The following is a 21,054-nucleotide window of genomic DNA, read 5'->3' as shown; positions in this document are numbered from 1 at the left end:
AATATATATATATATATTATTTTTTAAATATTTTTGATTGTCTGTTCTCTCTTTTATGATATAACAAATAAGTTCATAAAAATTAATATGTGGGTTATTTAAAAAGCCTCCGTGGGTCAGTGCCTGACCCACGGGTCATAGGTTCGTCGTCACTGCCATAGGCAATATCAGCTTTGCTTGGCAAGAATTAACTGATAAATGCATGAACAAAGTGTGGAAGAAATTATGGTTGAAGGTATCCAAGAATTTTCAACGAGAAGATCCTGTCACTGTATTGTTAGGTTGACCAAACTCAACCTAATCAATACAGCAGGACTAGGAGATGTAGGTGAGCAGGATATTGAGGAGTTACTGCAGGTTTATGGTGAGAGCCTTACCAATGATGATCTTCAAGAACTAGCAAAACAAGGAATTCATGTGGAACTGGAAAATAGAGATTCTGAAAACTTGGGTTTTTCATTTTCAGAATCTCTATTTAAGATAACCGAAATCATTGATCAAATTGTAGCAAATTATCCGTATTTTGAAAGGAGTGCAAAAGCAAGATGAGGTGTTCTGGATGCGATCTTTCACTACCGACATTTGTTTAAGGAAAGAAAAAAAAGCAACAAATGAAAGTACAAGACTATTGCGAAAATCAAGAATTTCAGAAAAGTCAGGACCTTCATCACAGAAAATGAACTTTACATTTTTGTGTGCATATGTTTATGTGTTATTTAATATATATTATTATACAAATTAATATAACAACAACGTAAAATTGAAGTAAAATTAGTTCATTTTTGGTCGTGTGTTCCCCATTCCCTATTTACTATGTTAAAATGACCTTGTTTAACACTGTTTTGCTTAGCGCTTTGTCTTCTAGGAATGCAGCATCTTCCACATTAAGCAGGGTGTTACAGTACTTATTTAGAGCATGGGATAATAAAGGAATAAAGGATTCAAAAATGTTCAAATTCAAATGGGTCAAAATAATTTAACTATCAAACACAAATACTGCAAAGAAAATTACATATTTAATAAATTAAATTGCTGCATTTTGTATTTAAAATAAATAAATTACAACAAAATACAAAAACATTTTTAAAAATTAATAAATATAAAATAAATTTTCTTTCGTTTAAATAAAATAATAAATTAAATTTAAAATTTTGAATTTTATAAAATGGTTCCATGAAAGAAAATAGCTTCAATTAAATCCTCCTTCATAGATGCCCTTAAATCATCTTTAACTTTTTAAACTTGAAAATAATCTTACCACACTGACTTGTATTGGGGGCATTGCTGTGACAGATCTAGCTGCATTGAAAATAATTTCTGGATAAATGGAAATGGCTTCTTTCTCATTCAATTTTGATCAACGGTCATACTTTTCTATTTCACTTAGCCCATTTAAAAAATTTTGTTCAAATTTTATTTTTTTAATTTCTGCTAGTTTAGTTTCTTGATTTGTTAAACATCTTTACTTTGTGATGTTCTGAATTATCGAAATATGTTTCAGAAGCAATCCCTTTTTTTGGAGATGATGATTCCAAGTTGTCATTACATTCATAATATTTATTTTCGTATTTTGATTCATAAATGTAAGGTAACTGCAATCTCGTCAAGCAAATAGCTATTTTTCTTTTCCTGAGGCAATTTGTTTGTTATTTAGCAAAATTTGATTTATTAGAACAACATAAATAGTAGCTAACAAGACTTTTTTGTCTAACAACTGAATCTCTCTTTTTCTCATTGAAGATAAAATTGTGTAAGCAACAATTCCTCCAACAATTTCGTTAAGCTGATGCATCAAAGTTTTTTCACTGTAAGAAACAATTTCCATGTGTCAAATTTTCAGCTTGTAACTTTAGGGTAACAGTATAAACGTATGACAAGATGCTCTCTAATTTTTCTGTTTGTTTTCTAATGATTTTCAGTTAATGAAACACTTGGATTATCAATGTTTTTAAAGGTTTTCAATTGAAGCAACCACTTAACCATTAACTAAAGTGGTTAGTCATCTCCACACACCGGAATGAGATATAAATAACACTTAACGTTAAACCTGGTGACCAGAGTGGTTGTGTAATAGGATAGCTAATGTTTTCGAGGCCCCTTCTGGGCTTTTTTTCAGGCCTTTTTTTGTATAAAAAAGAAGCCGGACATTGCGAATCAAATATTGTAATATGATATGATAGCCAAGAAACGGCAGGTCAGTATAGCATACAGAAGATGGCAAACCATTTTCCAAATACTACGTAATGGAAAAGATCCACCGAACCCAGTCAGACCACTGGGAATATACATCATCCCTCTCAGAGATCCATAGATTTGACAGAGATATGGTTTATATTGGCTCCACCAAACATACATTGGGGATAAGGATTAAAGAGCATAGGGCTGACATACAACACAACAGATTTACAACAGCTCTCTCAACATATGCCACCGACCAGGACGTCATGGCGGACTTTAACGCAGCACACATTATCTGCACTACCAACCATCCAGAGCATCTCAAATTCTTGGAGGCTATGGAAATATTCAGAGCAGAATGTAGCAACATGTGCATCAATTTTAAAGAGGAGATGGCCCTTTCAACAGCATGGCAGATCCTGCTAGATGATAATATTTTAAAAATTTCATCAACATCAATAAGAAGCGCATGCTTTACAGAAAACATCACTTGTTTCATTTTAAAAATGTCTATAAACATCAATTAGAAGCACATTCACTTTACACAAAACAACACTCGTTTTATTTACATCTTCTGGAAGGTTTCCATGTTTGATGATTTGAACGGCAATCTTTTCGAAAGGAAATATTCAATTCGTAACGTCCTGCTTCTTTTTTACATAAAAAAGCCTGAAGAAGAGCCCAGAAGGGCCTTGAAAATGTTAGCTATCCTATTACGCAACCACTCCGGTTACCAGGTTTAACGTAAGTGCTTCTCCAGCGAGTAGATTGATCTAAAATAAATTTTTTTCTACCATGCCTTTTCAGAATAGCATCTATTTTAGGGGTTCTAGCTACAGTAGATAAATGTGTTAATTTTGTAATGATTTTAAGCTACCTGAGAGTCTTTTAATTCATCTCTTATCACTAATTGCAACGTCTGAACAGCAGATCATATATGTTGGATTTGAAACACTTTGGACACTTCCTCCACAATATCATCTAAATATTCTTATTTTTCTATTATTGGCTCTTTGTGTGTCAGTGGTGAATATTTCATCAATGTTTTTCAATGCATTTTCATTATCTTGATTTATTTTCTGTTATTTTTAACATATTCGAAGCATTATCTGTTACAATACACAAAATTTGCTCTTTTTTAATTAATTTTAAAATCTTCTAATACCTCTTGAACCAACTTCTGCAGATACTCTCTCGTATGATGAGCCATAGTGTCTTTTACTGCTAATGTCTTTGTAACAATTGTATTATTCTCATCAATAAATTGAACATTAATTGCAAAATAATTCACTCTATGGCAAGTGCATGCATCCATTTTAATAAATACCAAGCAATTCTTCAGTCTTTTTCAAAGTTCATCTTTTCTGAAAACAGCCTCTTCAATTATAAATCTTCTGATGTTTTTTCTATCCAGTGAAACTCCAAGTTCTTTTTTTCCTTTTTGCCATTTAAGCCTAAAAAGGCCGGTTATGAAAAAAAGATTTAAGATACACTATCTTACACCACCATTTCAATTATGAGATTTTTAAATTTTGCATTTATCATTGTTACTGTAATTTTATCCAAAGTAAAGAATTTGCTTAATTGTGTTTGTCCTGCCCTAAATTTGTGGACCTTGTTTTTTCCTTTTCTTCAGAACTAGCAAAAGTGCTAATTTTTGCTTCACATAAATGTTTACCTTCATTATTTTCTACAATGCATTTACACTGATAATATTTTCCATCCATTGTAAGATTATAATAATCAAAAACTACAGACTTTGAATTTGAAAACACTTTCTTTGCCATTGTGAAATTGTGAAAGGATAATTAGGTATCTAAAAATATTTAAGTTTATAAAATTAGGTATAACTCAAAAATAATATGTAGATAAATATAATTTATACTCACGAGTCACAACAAGTAAAATAATCTGAATTTGAGAATCAAGGTAAAAATGAAAGGTTTGTTAATTAATTAATTAATTAATACCAGAGTTCATTCTTTCCATAGACTATAAAACATGTGAATAATGCACTGACAATGGACCTTGAACACTAATACTGTCAGTTCATTGTTAGTTCATTTTTGAGAGCTTATCTCAAGACATACTATTTGCCCTTAAATTTCAAAGTTTTTGCAGTGCTACATTGTAGAAAACTTCTGTTTCATTGGAATTATACTCTAAATGTCATCTTTCATGTATGCTCTACTGAATATCTGGTTCAAACAATTGATGTTTGGTCACTTTTCACTAATCCACATTTTGATATCGTCCATGTTAGCAGACTTTGTCTCACTGCAGATTTCCCAAAAAGAAATGTCATGTCTGTTCTTAAAACAGTTATGTTGGTTGAGCCAATAGCCACAAAGTATGAATAAATAGAACATACCAAATATGAAGAATTAAACTGTTCAGCAAACTTTTCTGTTTGAAATTTCATTAATTAAAGGGTCGCTGCCTTCAGAAAAATCAGCCTTACATTTCAGTTTGAATTATTTTAGGAATGCTTTGTTCACAAGATTTAGTTGCTTATTGGCATTGTTCTTCCGTTCAAATGCCTTTATAAAATTCTCTTTGTTTTCCAATAGCATTGAAATTAAAGAGGAAGATGGGTCATATTATCTTTCAGATTTTGATATTTTTTGTGTTATTCTTTAACTTGCATCAAATCTTAACTTTTTTTTCAACCATCAAAATTTTACATTTTGACATTGCACAGCAGAATTCAAAGGTGTACGTGCTATGCAAGCAAACCACAGAGAGACGTAAATATAACAACAACAAAAACAAGTTTATTAATTGATACAGCAATAGGTTTTAAAAGGCAGTTAGTGAAAACTTACAAAAATTTTAGTGTTTGAACAAAAAAGTTATACATTTTATACAGCATTATCAAACTGAGGCTAACAACCAATAAATTAATATAATTGAAATCGGGCTCGAAAATAGATCTTATTTCAGAAAGTGGTTTGCACAACAGAAACAGATGATGTATCATAAACATTACAAGCATTTTACAAAAAGCATTCAACATTCTTTAGTATAACAATTCTTTTTTCTGTTACAGTAATCATATATCTATTTAGGTGAAGCTGAATAATTAATGATTTAATTTTACAATTTATGTTAGATAATAGATAAAAGGATGGCACCAAGGGATTTTCTCTTTCTGTTGCAAATAAAACACATTCTGATGCCAATATATGTCAGTCAATCTTTGTTTACAGGTTGAAACAAATGAGTTTTTGTTAGGAAATTCCAAACAGTGACAAAGGATAATCCAAGGTTGTTTAACAATTTATTAATAGTGATGGGCCACATGTCCTAGGAAGTCACATTACTGGGTGTCAATAATTTGTTATATAACAGTTGTCTGTAATCATTACTTGGTAGGGAGATTATATTTCAGAATCATAGCAAACACAGATAGATTAACTAACAGTCAGAGGTGACCTACCCAATTACATTCTTATCATAGACCCTGGCACAGAATGACTTAAATGAAAAACTTGTCTGAAGAAAAATAATTGTATTTTTTCTACTTTGTCTATCAACAATCTTCCCATATAGAAAATGCATATAAAATACTTAATCTAATTAGCGTGTGAAACCTGTAATAGTTATTAAGTAATGAAATTCTTACTTTAACAACAAGCTTGATGAGATTCAAATTTTCTTTAGCATCTAGTGTGACTTTTTTAAATGTAATGGAAACAAGCCCTGAGTGGTAAAATAAATACCTAAAAATTTAAAGTATGAGACAATATCCAATTTGTGATTCTCTAAATAATAATTATGCAATTTTTTTAAGCTTGCCATCACTTCAGAAAATTATTGTTTACATTTTTTTAGGTTAACTGTTGGCTAGTTGTCCCGACAGTATTTGTGGATCAAATTCATTCTTTCCCAAAGAGCTAATGTGGTGTTAGTCAACAAAAGAACATCGTCTGCATATAGGTGCAGACGATGTTCTTTTGTTCATGTCTGCACATAGTATGCTATTTATGTTTATATGTGATGATAAGGCAATTTCAGATGTTCAACTCTGTATAAATTTAAGATGATCATTTAAAAAAAGAATAAAGAAAAGTTGGACTTAAAAACAGATGTAAATATAGAAATGTCTTAATAACCAGTGTTTTCTGTTTATATTCTCTTGTCCAAACAACTGTCAAACACCTGCTACAAAAATCCATTAGTGACTCAGTAAAATATTACTTTCTAAATCCAATTTTTGCTAGTAATAAGCATATTATAATTCTATATGTTTAATGTCAAATTAACCATTTAATTCTTATTTTCTTACTAAACAAAGATATTTCCATTTCATCCAAGGACTATTTACCTTGTTTGCTAGTTACTATAAGTAAGTTTGACTGTGTTTTGTTTCATTTATATTAATACAGTTTTCCTGAATTTTCTCAATAAATTTTACTGAAATTATTGGATTTTTGGAAATATTCTGTGTGTGTAAAGTTTGATAATGTAAGGACAAACTCTTTACACAAATTAATTGATTATAACAAAATGGCACAGTTGATGGCAAAAACTGCTTATCAGATAGCAAAAATTAATATTATTGTATAGTCTATTATTAAAAAGAACTTAATCATCATTTGTTTTTGATGAATTAAAATATTTTTATGCAAATATGTTTTCAGAAGTTATAATTTTATTGTAGAAATTATACTTTTTCTTCTATTGGAATTTGTTGACTTACTTTCATAATCTAATACTAATCTTTTTAACCAGACTCTCTAAACATAGTCAAATCTCACTGTACTTGTCAAAATATTCTTTCAACCACCAATACAGTGTGTATTTCTATTAATAGGACTTATTAAACTGGTATATAAGATTACTACAAATCTGTGTGACTGATTTGCAGTAATCTTATATACCAGTTTAATAAGTCCTATTACAGTAGAACCTCGAAAACTCGGCTCTCGATAACCCGGCACTCCGGATAACTCGGCCACACCCTGGCAGGGCAAAAAAATCCTTAGTTAATTAATTTTCATTATAGACAGCTTTATAAAAGTATAAAAGCTCTCATAAAGTATTTTTCTGAGGTCTGTCTTATCAGGTAAATTACTGTACACAGTGTATTCATTAATTTTCATTTTCATGTAGTAAAGGCTCTATGCCTTCATAAAGGACGTACTTTTCGTTTGTTTAAGGGTATTTGGGCAGTTTATTCTCTGTTATATTCTCAAGTAAAGAATACGTACAAGTACAGTACAGTATTTTCTGAGGAAACACTCGTACTTATTTTTTTTTAACCCCATTCTCGATAACCCGGCATTTTCACAAACTCGGCCACCCTTCGGTCCACATTAGGCCGAGTTTTCGAGGTTCTACTGTAATAGAAATACACACTGTATTGGTGATTGAAAGAATATTTTGATTAAATTAAGGACATTGAGGCATATTAAATTAACTCACTGTACTTGTATTTAGCAGAATGAGAAAAAAATACTGTTGTAAAAAGTAAGGGCACTCATATATTGGGGCACATGCCCCTTTGTTGTTGGGTTGCCCTTTACTTAATTTCAAAGAGAGCTTTAAGATTTCATTTTATTTTTAAACTAGTTACTCATTATTATCAAAGAGAACTTTTGTTTTTACTGATGACCAAAATTAAAATAAAAATATTTGTTGTTAAACAAAAATTTGATTTAGTGGGACATAATCGTTGGGTTGAGTACCAAGGTATCACCATATTTGATATATGTGGTTACATTAAAGGATTAAGTAAGTATGTTAATTAAGGATACTGCCTATATATACTCGTTTATACATACAGGTATACAACAGTGGCGTGCCGTCATTAGAAGTGGTGGAAGCGCCGCTTCCCTCTTATTTTCTAAAAAATAAATACATATTAATTTTAAGTGTACGAAAATAATCGCGCAATATTTTATTATAACCGCATTACGTATCTTATTACAAATTTTTATATTACACGTGAAAAAAAGATAAGGTTGCTATTGTATATTAGATTATTAGTGGCAGAGTGGAATCTCTGTATCGTCAGATTCCAAAAAGCCAAATTCGCGCACGCGCTTTACGAAGCACCGACCTCACCTGGTTTAGCCGGTGGAAGCCTACGACCTAGGGTTGATGCTTATACATATAACGCTTCCAATTCTATCCGGGACCGGTTCCGGGCCGTTAGCCGCCCGCTCGCTCGCTAGATATTTGGCTGATTACGCGAATAACGAGTAGATTTATAACTTAACCCGACCGATAAGAATTTACTTGTATGTTTTTAGGATAGTTCTGTATAGTTGACGGGAGTTTAAAAAATCCGTTAAAATATTTGATATATTCCGATCTCCGATTTTATGTTACTCACGGATTTCAATGTTAAACCATTGATATTACGATTTCGTATGTCCAATCTTTAAGGGGATGTAGAAAAAAGCGTGTACAATTCTTGTATAATGTTAAAAAATTAACCGTTACTTTGACAGCGTCATTTACAACTAAATTTAATGAATGAGAGAGATGCACCAGGTACAGAAAATGCTCTAGAATTTATTTTCCTTAAATTTACGATTTACGTATCCGTTTGTCGTAAAAATTTGTCTTTCCACTTTTTTCCCGGAGACTACAAATATTCCAGTACAAAGTAACCGGTTTCGACTTATTTCTACTTAAGAAGTAATATAATTAAGCGATTAGGGAATTGGGGACATAAACAAACCCCGATGAAAGCCGAAATTTTACTTAAATAAAAGCCTAACCGAACCAATCTATAGCCGAGTACAGTGGGAGTGATTTCTTTGAAATATTAGATGTTATAAAGACACATTTTTCTAGTTCGACGAGAGCGACCGAAAAGTTGTAAATTTTGGAAATTTTCGTGGACGACACCCGGTCCTAAAACGAATTAGTTAGAAAACAAATGACTATTAAGTTTAACATATTTAGATTTTTACGGCTATGGTGAGAAACGTTTAAAATCTACAACGGCCCCGTGGCGTCCTTTGAGATATACTAGCGATCCGACGAAAGAGGTATTTGACGTCGACCGGTATCGGTACCCCGGGGATTTGGCAGTCCGCGCGTACGCACGCTCCGCAACCGTCTTGGATTCCATCCATTAGCCACTGGTAGGGAGCTATTTGACGAAGTGCATTGTTTTAAGATTTAAAAAGTAAAGAATATTTTATAGTTTTATGTATGTTTCTTAGCAAAGCTATATTTAATTATAGTTTTATTTAAAAGTATATTCATATAATTGAAGCATATTTTGTATGTACTAGTACTGTACATCCACCACGTATTTTATTTCACCGAGTAAGTTTTTATTATTTTATTTTTAATCGTAGCCCGTATCGTGGCTAGCGATTCGGAATGTAATTGTGACATTAAAAATGCATTTAGGGAAGTCTACGGTTTTTACTGGCTTATCGAGTAAACGATACGAATGGACGGACCCTAGTCAATCGCGTGTCAGTGACGGTCTAGTCACTGACGCGCGATTGACCGATTGCCCCTGGATATCGGCTTCTTACAGAAACACGGCTTCCCTATCGTCAAATGTCACGGCACTCCCCTGGTATACAGTGATACCTTGGTACTCGACTGAACAATCACGACTCACTAGAACAAATTTTTGGTTAACAACAAATATTTTACAAGTTAAAATATAACAACTTGTATTTCAATGTAAAACTTAATTTTAAAATATAATTGTAAGGTACACTGAAAAATCTTATGAATCTTGATTTCTTGATACAACTCTGCTGCTAATTGATTTTATCATCTACAAAAAGAATAACCGTTTAATGTATAAATTCAAATATCTTTGTGTTAGTTGGTGTTCTATTAGTAGTTTTTTTTATAAAAGAATAATTACTTTAAAAATAATCAAAATAATAATAAAGAAAAAATAGTTTTCATAATATAAATTGTAAATTGGCCCTATGTAACTTACAACAAAACTAGACGCCGAGTCAGTGTAGTTGTAGTTAGCGTTGCATAGAAGAGTTTTCGTTGGGTTTCGTTACGTAACAAACTTTTCGTTGGCTGCGTTTAAATACTACTATCGTCTTTGCCTCGGTATTTTATTGGGCCGCGGACCTATAAATTTCCGCTAGCGACCGGCTGTTTCTCTGTCCTCCTTTAATCTCGAGAACGGAAGGATTAATAGATGAAAGTCCAGACCAGATATCGAAAGCTAAGGACGGCAGGCCCCGCTTACCTATACGTTATTTCAATAAAAACTTTTCTCCAGAACGCACTATAAGTCCGTTTTTATTGAAACGGATAGATTATCGGAAAAAGTGCGGTATACAGGGACAAGGCGTAACTAAAATGGAGCGCATATATTTTAAATTAATTAAAAATACAGTATTAAAAGTGCCAGTCCATCATTATCTTTCTTTTTGGACAGACGACGCAAACGTAACTGGTGCGGTCTGTTCCGGTAATAACACCGATGATGAATTATAATAGTAATGTGTGTTTAACGACGATTTGAACCAACGAAGATCCTTCTTTAGGCCATGGTTCGGTTCTTGTTTTGATGACAAAAATACTGCGATCGAAGCCAGGCTTCGTTAAGGCATTAAACGTTACGTCATCCGAATTAACGAAAGCGTATTACCGAAAGAACATTTTCAAAATTTTTTATAACCCGCCAACTGCTAGCAGACGCCCACCGTTTACTAAAAGTCGACGACGACGGCGCCATTTTGAAAACTTAATTTTTCATTTCGCTGTTTTGCAAGCGGGGTCGCCCTGACTTTTTCGTAGCAACAGCCAAAGTAGAAAGTCATTCCCGGAATTACTTTTGTATCGACCGGAGGATATAAAAAATGATAAAAACTTTGCGTTTGTTCAGTTTCTCCAGCAACTTTACTTTTCGTTGTTAATAGGAAAATTGTATCGGGCGTTTCGTGGTACTCTTTTCCTTCTATGCCGACTGCTCTGCGGCTATTCGTCTGTCAAATGGCCAGACGAATAAAATTTTTGCCACGGGAAGGAGGAAAGGGGCGAGGGCCACCCGTGGGAACGCGCAGATAGGCGAGGCGCGGCGAACATTTGGCGTTTCGATACCCGACCTAAGCGACGATGCCACGTCTAACGACAGACAAATTTGACCACGGGTTCGATTCCGGATAATCGGTGGGAACGAAAAGGTTATTTCTCCCGTAACGCGTATGTTGACGGTAACGGTTTTACGCGGCTAAGAGTCGCGCGCGGTGTTTTTACGAGTTATCGGAATTAGTAAGTGGTCTGGGTATCCGTTTAGGTGGAACTGGCTCTGTGGGACACGGCGGGACAGGAAGATTACGACCGTCTCCGCCCGCTGTCCTATCCGGACACGGACGTCATCTTGATGTGCTTCAGCATCGACAGTCCCGACAGCCTGGAAAACATCCTGGAGAAATGGACGCCGGAAGTGAAACATTTCTGCCCCAACGTCCCCATCGTTTTGGTGGGAAACAAAAAGGATCTGCGCAACGACCCCAGTACCATCAAGGAACTGGCCAAAATGAAACAGGAACCGGTCAAACCGGAAGAAGGACGTTCCATGGCCGAAAAAATCAACGCCTTCGGTTATTTGGAATGTTCGGCCAAAACCAAGGAGGGGGTGAGGGAAGTTTTCGAAATGGCCACCAGAGCCGCTCTGCAGGTGAAGAAGAAGAAGAAGAAAAAGTGTATTTTGTTTTGACGCGGCGGCCGCGCGCTAAATTCGGCCAGAATTAAAGTCGGTAGCGTAACCGGACTGGCAGTATTTCCACCCGGGATTAGTGTTGTTCGTCGGACGCTTTCTAGTCACCGGACTTTTCTAGTGCGGATTGCGTAAATTCGTCGTTTCCTACTTTGGCCCGGCGGAGCAACTTCTTCCCCCGCGGCGTTTATTCCCAAGACCGGAGCACGGGCGGTTAGGCAGCCGACCGGAAGGGAGGTCTTCTACGTCAATCGAAGCGTTCTCCGTCCAAACGGGAAGGATATTTTCGGCCAGCGCTTAAAACACCCCCGGGGAAGCGGGCTCCGCAGCTACCGTTCCTCGGCCTTTTTTACCGGGCGGACGGTGACGTTATTTATTTGGCGTAAACCGGGCAAAAGGTAATTTCGTCCGCTCCACGGGAAAAGTGTAAATATTAAACTGTCCGTGCCGCGGCCAATTTACTCATTTGTCGGACGTAGTAAAAGTGTGTAACAGTTTCCGCAGTTCTCTAACGTCAATAAAACGTAAATTAACGTGTCATTCGTTTATTTAACCGCCGCTGCGCATTTCTACGAAACTTGCGCCGTCGGAGGGTGCGGCTTAAAACGGGTACGGATGTACCGGAGACGGGCCATCTTCCGAATAATGCCGCTTTCCACCGCGGCCTAGGCTAGGGTTTTCCGGAGTCCGTCGCCGTTTACTAAATTACGGGTTTATATAAGCAAAGGCGATTAATAACGAAGTTTCTGGGCCGGCACTTTAAAATATATTCCGGCCTTTAACAAGGCGGACGAGGCAAATAACTGGCGTCGATCCAAGTATGGTATTTAAATGCAAAAGAGGCGCCGGGGAAGTAACTTTCCGCATCCACGAAGGGACATGGGGTGGGTGTATCGGCCAAATAGTTTACTGGGGAAGGAAAGCCGACGGGTGGCATTTCCGCCCGAGACCGAGAAGGAGCCGGAAAATCCTTTTTATTGGAGTTTAGAGGACGGAGGTGATGATCTCGTGCCCTTCGGCTTTTCTTCCCCATCGACGACAATACCCAAATTTCGCTTCTTCCGGCGCCGGGGCTCCCGCGTCTAAAGGAGTTACGTTGCACGGGTGTGCGGCGACGGAAAAGCGCGGATTTCGGCGGCAAAAATTATAAACAGACTCGGAAAAGACCGACGACGGGTTTTTTCCCGCGGGAAAAGAGTATTTTGTGGCAGTCCACTTCTTAATACCCCGGGTAGTAAAATCCCGCTCGGTATTTCGCCGGAGCGCTTTTAATCCGGAAGTTTAAGGCCGTAATCCGCACCGTGGCGCCGGTCGGGGTCGAATGGCCGGCCCAGCACGAAAGTAGGGGCATCCGCGGGCGCGAAATAAGGAGAGCGGCCGGGAGGAGGAGGACGCTGGACTTTTATTCAGGTCTGAGTTACACGGAGGTTATAAAGAGACGACTCGCGGTCCATCATTCACACTTGCACTTTGTCCCGTGACAGTCACCGTCCTTGTTGCTGATGTCTTGGCAGTGAGTCTCGCAGTAGCCCTCGTACAACGGACAGCCGAACTGCGACTTGGCCGCTTTGTGCACCACCATCTGCAGGATCTTTCGCAGTTGACCTTCGGGTACCACCAGGCTCAGCAATTTCTGCACGTGCTTCTCTCCTGAAAAGTTTGCCCGCGTTAGCCCGGGAGTCGTCGGATGACTTTTGGCGGAACGAAAGGAAAGGCCCGGCGGTGGAGACGTTTTCCGGACCCACGTTTCGAGCGGTGGATTTTAGGGCGAAACGTCGACGGTTCGATAATTAGCCCGGTCGTCCGGCGTTCTTAGTAAACTCTGGTTACGCCTTTTGGCGGAAAAGAGAAATTTCGTCCGTTCTTGCGGCGTGGCATTCGATACTAGAATTAAAGCCGAAGAGCGACGGAGGAAAGATACGCGTCGCGGCGCTTTTCTTCTTAAGAACGCGTTGGAGGCATCAAAAAGAAGAGCCGGTCGTCCGCTGCCACTGGCCCCTCGACCTACGTAACCCGCGGCCGCCTTTACGCAGACGCCGGAAAGGTAAAATTGGTTCCGTGCCCGGTCCGCCCGTCCGAGTTTTCTGCAGTAGGCAAACGGGTGTATTTCTCGCTTGTTACGCCCCGCGACTCTCTTTTCCGCCTTTCAAAAGCGCGCGAATGCCGACTAATCCCACCCGTCACGTTTTTTCTCGTCGGTAAACGTCTCCTCCCGCCTTTTGCCGTTCTTTCGCTCCGCCGGTGGACGGCCGAGGAGGAGAGGAGAAAAGGGAACTTACTGAGTCCGCAGGATGCCAGCGCCACCATTCCCAGCAGGAGCAGAAGGACCGCAAATTTTCTTTCCATGGTGATGACGTCGACTGAAAAACAAACGATCGGCTTTTATTTTCTGTGGCGGAAAAGTAACGGACCGAATTTCCTCGCCTTCCGCCGGGAAACGGCCCGGCCACATATTATGAGAGACGGGAAAGACCCGGGGTGGTCGTACGACGGAGAGAAGGAAGACGGCGCGGGTTCGCCTCCCTACGCAAACTTGATATTATTTACCGTCGGGAAGAGAAGCCGCCTTTTCCGGTGCATAAAATCCGGTCGTCTTCCCTCTCCGCCGTTCCTAGAAATTTTAAAGGCGGCGTCGACCATTCCCGGTCCCCACCCGCGCCCGGGAGAATTAAAAACGATCCCCGCCGGAAGGTTTTAATGCCGCCACCGCCGACGGTCCGTATCCCGGGAAGGGGGAGGGCTCCGGACCCACCGTTTTCGACGCTGGTTCCGCCCGCGGGAGGCGGGAAACGGCACTCACCTGTCGACCGGAAGAGAAACGGATAAGTCGGACGCCAAGGCGGCGCTTTTATATTCGGGGGAAGAGAAAGCAGCGGCGGCCGCGTCATCCGGCGCGGCGATCTTCGAATGCCTGCGTCCTTCGTCACCCGTCGTAAATCCGCGCCGCGCCTTTCTCTCCGCCCGTTTAAAAAACCGGCCGATCCTTTCCGGTCATTTGGCCCCTTACACCAGGGGCTTTCGTAATTTTTTATATTTAGGGCCAAGATTTCCCCCCCTGCGGCGGGAGGCGAAAGGGAAAAATAATGTTTGCCACGTTCGCTTTATTTAAACTCTGGATTGTAATTGCGCTTACAGATAGCCCGGTAGCGCCACGGTAATAACCGCAGTTGTCGGGTCCGTTCGAAAGTGAAAAAAGTTTTACCCGGACGATAATTAATCCGTCATCATTATCAAATAATCTTTATTACTTTGCCTGATACTGCCTGGCGTAATCGGGCAAGAAATTACACAAGCGATTACGTCGATGTTACATGCGGATGACAATTGCAAAATAATGTTTGGAAAGAAGTAAAGAAAACGAGAAAATAAATAAATACATAAATAGAAAAACAAGAAGAAAAAAATTAAATTAAAAAAAATAATAAAGTAAATAAATGCGCGTATAGGCCTATACAGCGTAGAGTAGACAGAAATCGCTAATTTATTAGGGGGAACGTCGAGTAATGGCGGGAATGGATTTTCTGCCGCACGATTGCCGCTCGGAAAAGGCCCACGCCGAACCCGTAAAACGGGCGGTTTGTGTTTTTCGTCGGCCGCCCCACTCTCCCCCGTTCCCCCTCGGCCGTAACCGTAACCACGGTCGAATAAAATAACCGAAGTGGTTCCTCGGTCGTTCTTACTTGGCCGGTGAATGTCGGACAGATTGGCTAGTTACGAACTCTGACGACGTTTATTGTTCTAAATTTAAAATACGCCGACTAATTTCCTCGCTCCTAAACACTGGCGCAACGTTTTCCGATTCGAATCCAAATAAGTCACTCGGCCGCTCCGTAAATAATCGTACCGGTAAAAATACCGAAGTGAGAAGGCGTGGATAGTTGCCGCCCGCGCTTGGCTACTTCCGCAGTTTGTAGGGGGTGCGAAATGTTCCGACGTTTCGGTTACGGATAAATTACCGAAAACATTTTTGTATCGCCGGTTTTCGGCATTATTTTTTTCCGGTTTTCTGAAATAAAAATCTCTATATCGACGTAATTTCTTTAAACTAACAAAAAAATAAAATAAAACTCTCGGAAAAATAAAAAATTTATTTATTAAAATAGAATCTCTTTTATAAAAATAAACAAGAAAAACGTTGCACGGTTTTTGTAATTAAAGCAAATCGGACGTGTTGCGCTAAATTTTAATTTTTGTAACTTATCGTTACTTTTTACGAAATATAATTTACTCGCTGTTTTAGAAAATATGCCGCCAAAACACCTTCGGCATCTAGTGTTTTGAGTGATAATTGAGAACGAATCCTTGTAACAAAGTACCCGCCCGAGAAAAACCTTTAACTGTTAAGATAAGGCGATTCGAGATGCTGGGTCCGTTTGCCTCCAATAACTTCATTTCGTTCACCGAATCGAAGCGCCAATCTTTTATCTTCGTTAAAATATATTTTGAGCTAGTATCTTGTCAACTAGAATAATCGATAACACCGACACTTTCTTTTTCTTGATTCGCTACCTCTGATCGAAAGTGTTAGGACGTTGGGATCGACGATACCTCATCTTAAGGAAAAATCGTTTCATCTGTAACGCCAATACCGGGACGGCTTGGTCGTATCACCGTACGTGCTAAAGAAAATCTTGGAACAAAAAGGATTATTTGCATGTTTCTTTTTCAATACTTCAGAGTCTTCTCGGTAGTTTATCAATCTACGTCAAGTATGACGTTCGTACAAAGTTTGTCTCAATTTTGTAGCAAAAAACGTTGAGATCTCAGTTTACTGAAAATAAATTTCACTGATTTTTCTCTATTTAAAATTGAAGCGGCTTCTGATGAAAGCCCCTCGGTTACAATTTCAAAAGGCCGAAGTATCTGTTTCAGATTCTCTAAACCAGCGGTTCTTATCCTGGTGTGCGAGAGAAATTTCAAAAAAAAAAAAAATACGAACGAGGCGACCGTGGTACCACGGTACCCCGCTTCTTCATTCTCTACTCTACTGTCTCTCGGCACATAGCGCTCGTCATCACTCGTTGGTACACGCAGTTAATGTAGTCACATTGCCACGTGAAATACAGAAACTAGTTGAGACGTGTTAGCATACCTTGAATAAACAAAACAAAAATAATAAGCAAAACAAAAGCCAGAAATCGCTTAAATGTATCCGATGACTTACGCGTGGCTCTTTCAAAAAAGAGCCTCGTTTTAATAGAATTATTATGAATAAACAACAACAACCTAGCCATTAAAATTTAAATATTGCTTTTTATGTTATATAGTAATATATATCGTAAATAAACACGGCATTTGTTTATGCAATAAATGTTTTTTCTTAAATAAAAAATATACGCGCATTTTTAAGGGGGTGCGAGAGCTTATTATCAGATTCAAGGGGTGCTGACCACTAAAAAGGTTAAGAACAGCTGCTCTAAACCTTTCCATTCACTATCAGAAATCATTTCGGTAATTTCACACACACTCGAAACATTTGGGATGCAATTTTTTAGTTCGCTGAATCTAGAAATTATCGAAATGGTGCTATTCCATCTAAAACAAGATGGAATAGCGCCGTAACTTTTACGATTTCTTGCATATAATCATTTTTTAATGCAAATTTTCCGAATTTTTTAAAGTAGTTCACCATTTCTCATAAATTGTGGCGCTCTGTTATCATCTAACGGTTCGTCGTGATCGAAGGCTGTGTCTAAAACAGTACCCTAATTGGCCCATCTGCGGCCAAATGGTTCCTTTTCGTCAACACTGGGAGTTCGGCCGTGGGTTGGCGCTTGGCTAGGACGTGGAGTTTTCCGGGGTTTCTTCACGTCTATAACGCCCAAATAGGAGCCAGTTACCCTTAAAAGATCTTTCGGAACGCATTCCCCCTAGGCAGGTCGCCCGAGTGTTGCGTGGCCGTATTTTAACAAAAAAAAAAATACAAGTGTCATAATCGTCCGTCTTCAATAGTTTCTTCTTCGTTCTTTCTCTTTCATAAGTTGCCTTTTTTCTACATATAAAATATCTCACACACACACAGGTGAGTAACGTGTGCGAGGCATAATTGATGAATAAATTCATTTTCCCATCCAATCTTGACCATAACCGAAGCTCCATCTGTGGTAATCTCCGCTTCAGCCATTCAAATCTTCTCTAAATTCGTTTAATCGTTTTTTTCCATAAGGGTGATTTTTCTTATTTACACAACGTGAAATGTGTGGTAAGCCTAGAGACCGATGTTTTTCACATGGTGTACTGTACAGTACATTGATATTCGTCAAGTGCGTATATTCGTCTAATGAAAGTGAATATCGACATTCTTGATTTAATTTGATCAGAAAAGTATTTAGCTAATTCTGCCTTCTTAGTTTCCTGATATTTTAAAACCAAATGTTTTACTCCAGTTCCTGTACCAGGTGGCATTTTATCATAAGCATTAATTGCCAAGTTTCTTTGGATAAATTCAAACATTGTCAAAGCATCGTTGCGTGACTTTTTTGCAATTTCATCATCGATAGATTTTAACTTGCCCGCTGTTACTCGTCGTCCTCATCTGTTTTATTTGGCACAAAAAGTGTCGCCTGGTTCGCACGACGCTACCAGGCAGCGGCTACTATATAGATTGGCAGAGGGTATTGTACATAGGTGAATCGCATAAAGTAGAAGTGCAGAAAACAGCGTACAATAAGAAATAATCGTAAAAAGAAGAAAAATATACAGACGCGCAAAATTTACATATTATATACAGCTGATGACCGCAAAATACATATAATGATTGAACGCACAAAGCATATTTACATAAGGCTTTACATCCTACTGATATTAAAGTTGAAATCTTTTGAAAACGGTTACTTTCCGGAAAAACTAAATCAAAACTTAGTTTTGCCATTATATAAAAATAAAGGATCAAAAAGTGAAATTGAAAATTATCGCCCCATAATAATAGTGTCAGTATTGGCTAAAATTTTCGAGAAGAGTTTTACAACTTTTATAGGCAGATTCCAGGTTATTCACAGAAACCAATACGCTTATAAACGAGGATTTTCGACGATAGATGCTTCGTTGCATTTGAAACAATCCATAACGTCACAACTCGACAAATCGAAAATAGCAATATCAGTTTTTGTGGACCTTTCAAAAGCATTTGATAGCTTAAATCACGAACTCTTGTATCAAAAATTGCAAAATGTTGGTCTAAGAGGGACTCCTCTAAGCTGGTTAAAATGATACACGTCAAACAGAGTTTACTTGGTAAAAATTGGACAGATTATCTCTAGCTCTTTCGGGCCAAACAAGGGCGTTCCTCGAGGTTCAATCCTGGGTCCATTGCTTTTCGATATATACAGTAGATCCCCCTATAAAACCGTTTCCTATAGTTATGATTCCTATAAAAATTGTGGCATTATCCGTAAACAACGGTAAAAATAACTCCTATAATACGTAAAACGTCATCGGGCAGCCGAACTACTTACCCGCCGTCCGTAGCGCCACGCTACGGAGAGATTTCTATCGTCTGGACAGTATTATATAAATTATATATAAATTAGGTACTGTACATATAATTATATATTAATTATATATAAATTAGGTACTGTATATATAATTATATATTAACTTAATTTATTGTAACTTTATTATAATTAAATATATATTTTTCGCCGTCTAGCGTCACGCTACGGCGAGTTAGGCGACCTATCGTCTGTCCAGTACTGTAATTTTATACATTTCTTGTGAAAGAAACATTTCTTATTTAACGGCCATAAAAATTATTTATATTAAGGATGTCTCCAAAGGTCAACGAAGTTTTCGCAGAAAAATAATATCAGAAATCGCGGCCGCGGTTTGATGCGCTGTTCCGCGACGAAACCAAGCTTTAGCAACGGGCGTAGTCGAACGGTACACACTCGGTAAGCAATCCTACAATTTTTTGTTTATAACGTAGTTTATACGGATTATTTTCAAAAAAATATACGTATTTTGGAAATGTTGAGTCGAATTAGTCTAGAATCGATTAATTTTATGAAAGAAAACCTTTCAAACAGCCGTAGTCCGTAAACTATGATTCCTACAAAATTGATTCATAAAGAACGGAACGTATCTACCGTCTTATAGGGGGATCTACTGTATATTGATGACTTGTTTAACTATATACCAAAAGAGAATATATTGATGTACGCCGACGATCTAGTGATAACTTATTCTCATACGAACGTTATAACTCTTCGGGAGAATTTAAATCACATTTTAACAATTTTAAACAGTTATATGGAAAACAATGGATTAGTAATTAACAAAAATAAAACTAAATTCCTCCGCTTTGCAAATAGGAATAAAATAATCAATCCGCATCACCTAAATATTAAAATAACTGATTATAACATAGAAAAAGTAAATGCTATTAAGTTTTTGGGAGTAACTTTTGACGACAATCTGCACCGGAATAAACATATAGATTAGGGGTGTCCAACCCGCGGCCCGCGGGCCGCATGCGGCCCAAGGCAAGTTCCAATGCGGCCCAATAAACGTGTAAACAAAACCGACAAATGTTTTAATTTTTTTGTTATTTATTTATTTCTACGGCATAAACTCAAAAAAAAAGTTTCACAAAGCCGTGAACCTTTATTCATATTTTATTTTTGAGTGGAAAGAAAGTATTTTCAAATACTTGAGATGTGTGAATGCGGAAGGATTACTAAATAAAGCTGGAGTTGTGACTCAAAGGATTATAGACCCAAATTTGGGGAAAGGAAGGAAAGATGAGAAAGGACAAAAGATGCAGTAATGAGAAACGTTAAATAGATCTTCTGTTAAGCAAATATTTTTCAACCTTTTTCACTTTATCTTTTGTCCTTTGCCTGTTTTTCCCCGCACTTGGGTCTATAATCCTTTTATTCATAACTCCATCTTTATTTAGTATTCCTTCCAACGTTGCAAGATTTGGCTACATTGGGCCAAATGTGGCTACATTTTTTTTGCTTGACGTAAAAAATATCATTTGGCGCTTTGGCTACTTTTTTCGGCTACATATTATTTATAATTATATTAATTGAATAAAAATGCACTTTAAAATGGTGTTTCATCGCTTTTTATTAATTAGAGACCCAAATAAAACAAATATTTGTGTTTTTCAAATAAATTTTCTTTAGTCTCTTTTATAATAAATGAATTTATCTATTTCTAAGTAAAAATTGAAAGTGTCTGTAGAAGTAATTTTTTAAAATATC

General features: G+C 37.5%; 2 protein-coding genes across 3 annotated transcripts in view; one reads left to right on the top strand and one right to left on the bottom strand.

Moving 5' to 3' along the window:
- Window positions 1-21,054, top strand: part of LOC111622135 (ras-like GTP-binding protein Rho1) — a 42,949-nt gene that overhangs the window by 7,291 nt on the left and 14,604 nt on the right. Inside the window, exon 2 of one of the 2 annotated variants that reach the window (XM_023364459.1) lies at window positions 11,426-12,388. The exons of the other annotated variant lie outside the window; for it this stretch is intronic. Within the exon in view, the coding sequence (XP_023220227.1) occupies window positions 11,426-11,848 (423 nt within the window). The 3' untranslated portion in view covers window positions 11,849-12,388. Of the gene's footprint in view, window positions 1-11,425; window positions 12,389-21,054 lie in introns of those variants that run through there. 2 annotated transcript variants of the gene reach the window in all.
- LOC111622136 (scorpine-like peptide Tco 41.46-2) lies at window positions 13,233-14,403 on the bottom strand. Its single transcript, XM_023364462.1, has 2 exons — window positions 14,128-14,403; window positions 13,233-13,498 (listed from the first exon to the last, which is right to left on the bottom strand). Exons 1-2 carry the CDS (start codon window positions 14,192-14,194, stop codon window positions 13,302-13,304), a joined length of 264 nt encoding a protein of 87 aa, XP_023220230.1. The 5' UTR covers window positions 14,195-14,403; the 3' UTR covers window positions 13,233-13,301.

This window comes from Centruroides sculpturatus, unplaced genomic scaffold, assembly GCF_000671375.1.
Source record: "Centruroides sculpturatus isolate CEXI.00-Female unplaced genomic scaffold, Cexi_2.0 scaffold140, whole genome shotgun sequence".
Taxonomy (NCBI): Eukaryota; Metazoa; Arthropoda; class Arachnida; order Scorpiones; family Buthidae; genus Centruroides; species Centruroides sculpturatus.
Note: the sequence above shows the minus strand (reverse complement) of the source record. Positions and strands in the feature narration are given on the sequence as shown.

Coding starts and splice junctions, on each gene's coding strand:
- LOC111622136 (XM_023364462.1), bottom strand. CDS start 14,194: ATGGAAAGAAAATTTGCGGTCCTTCTGCTCCTGCTGGGAATGGTGGCG. Junction 13,499..14,127: donor GCTGGCATCCTGCGGACTCA/GTAAGTTCCCTT, acceptor CAAACTTTTCAG/GAGAGAAGCACGTGCAGAAA.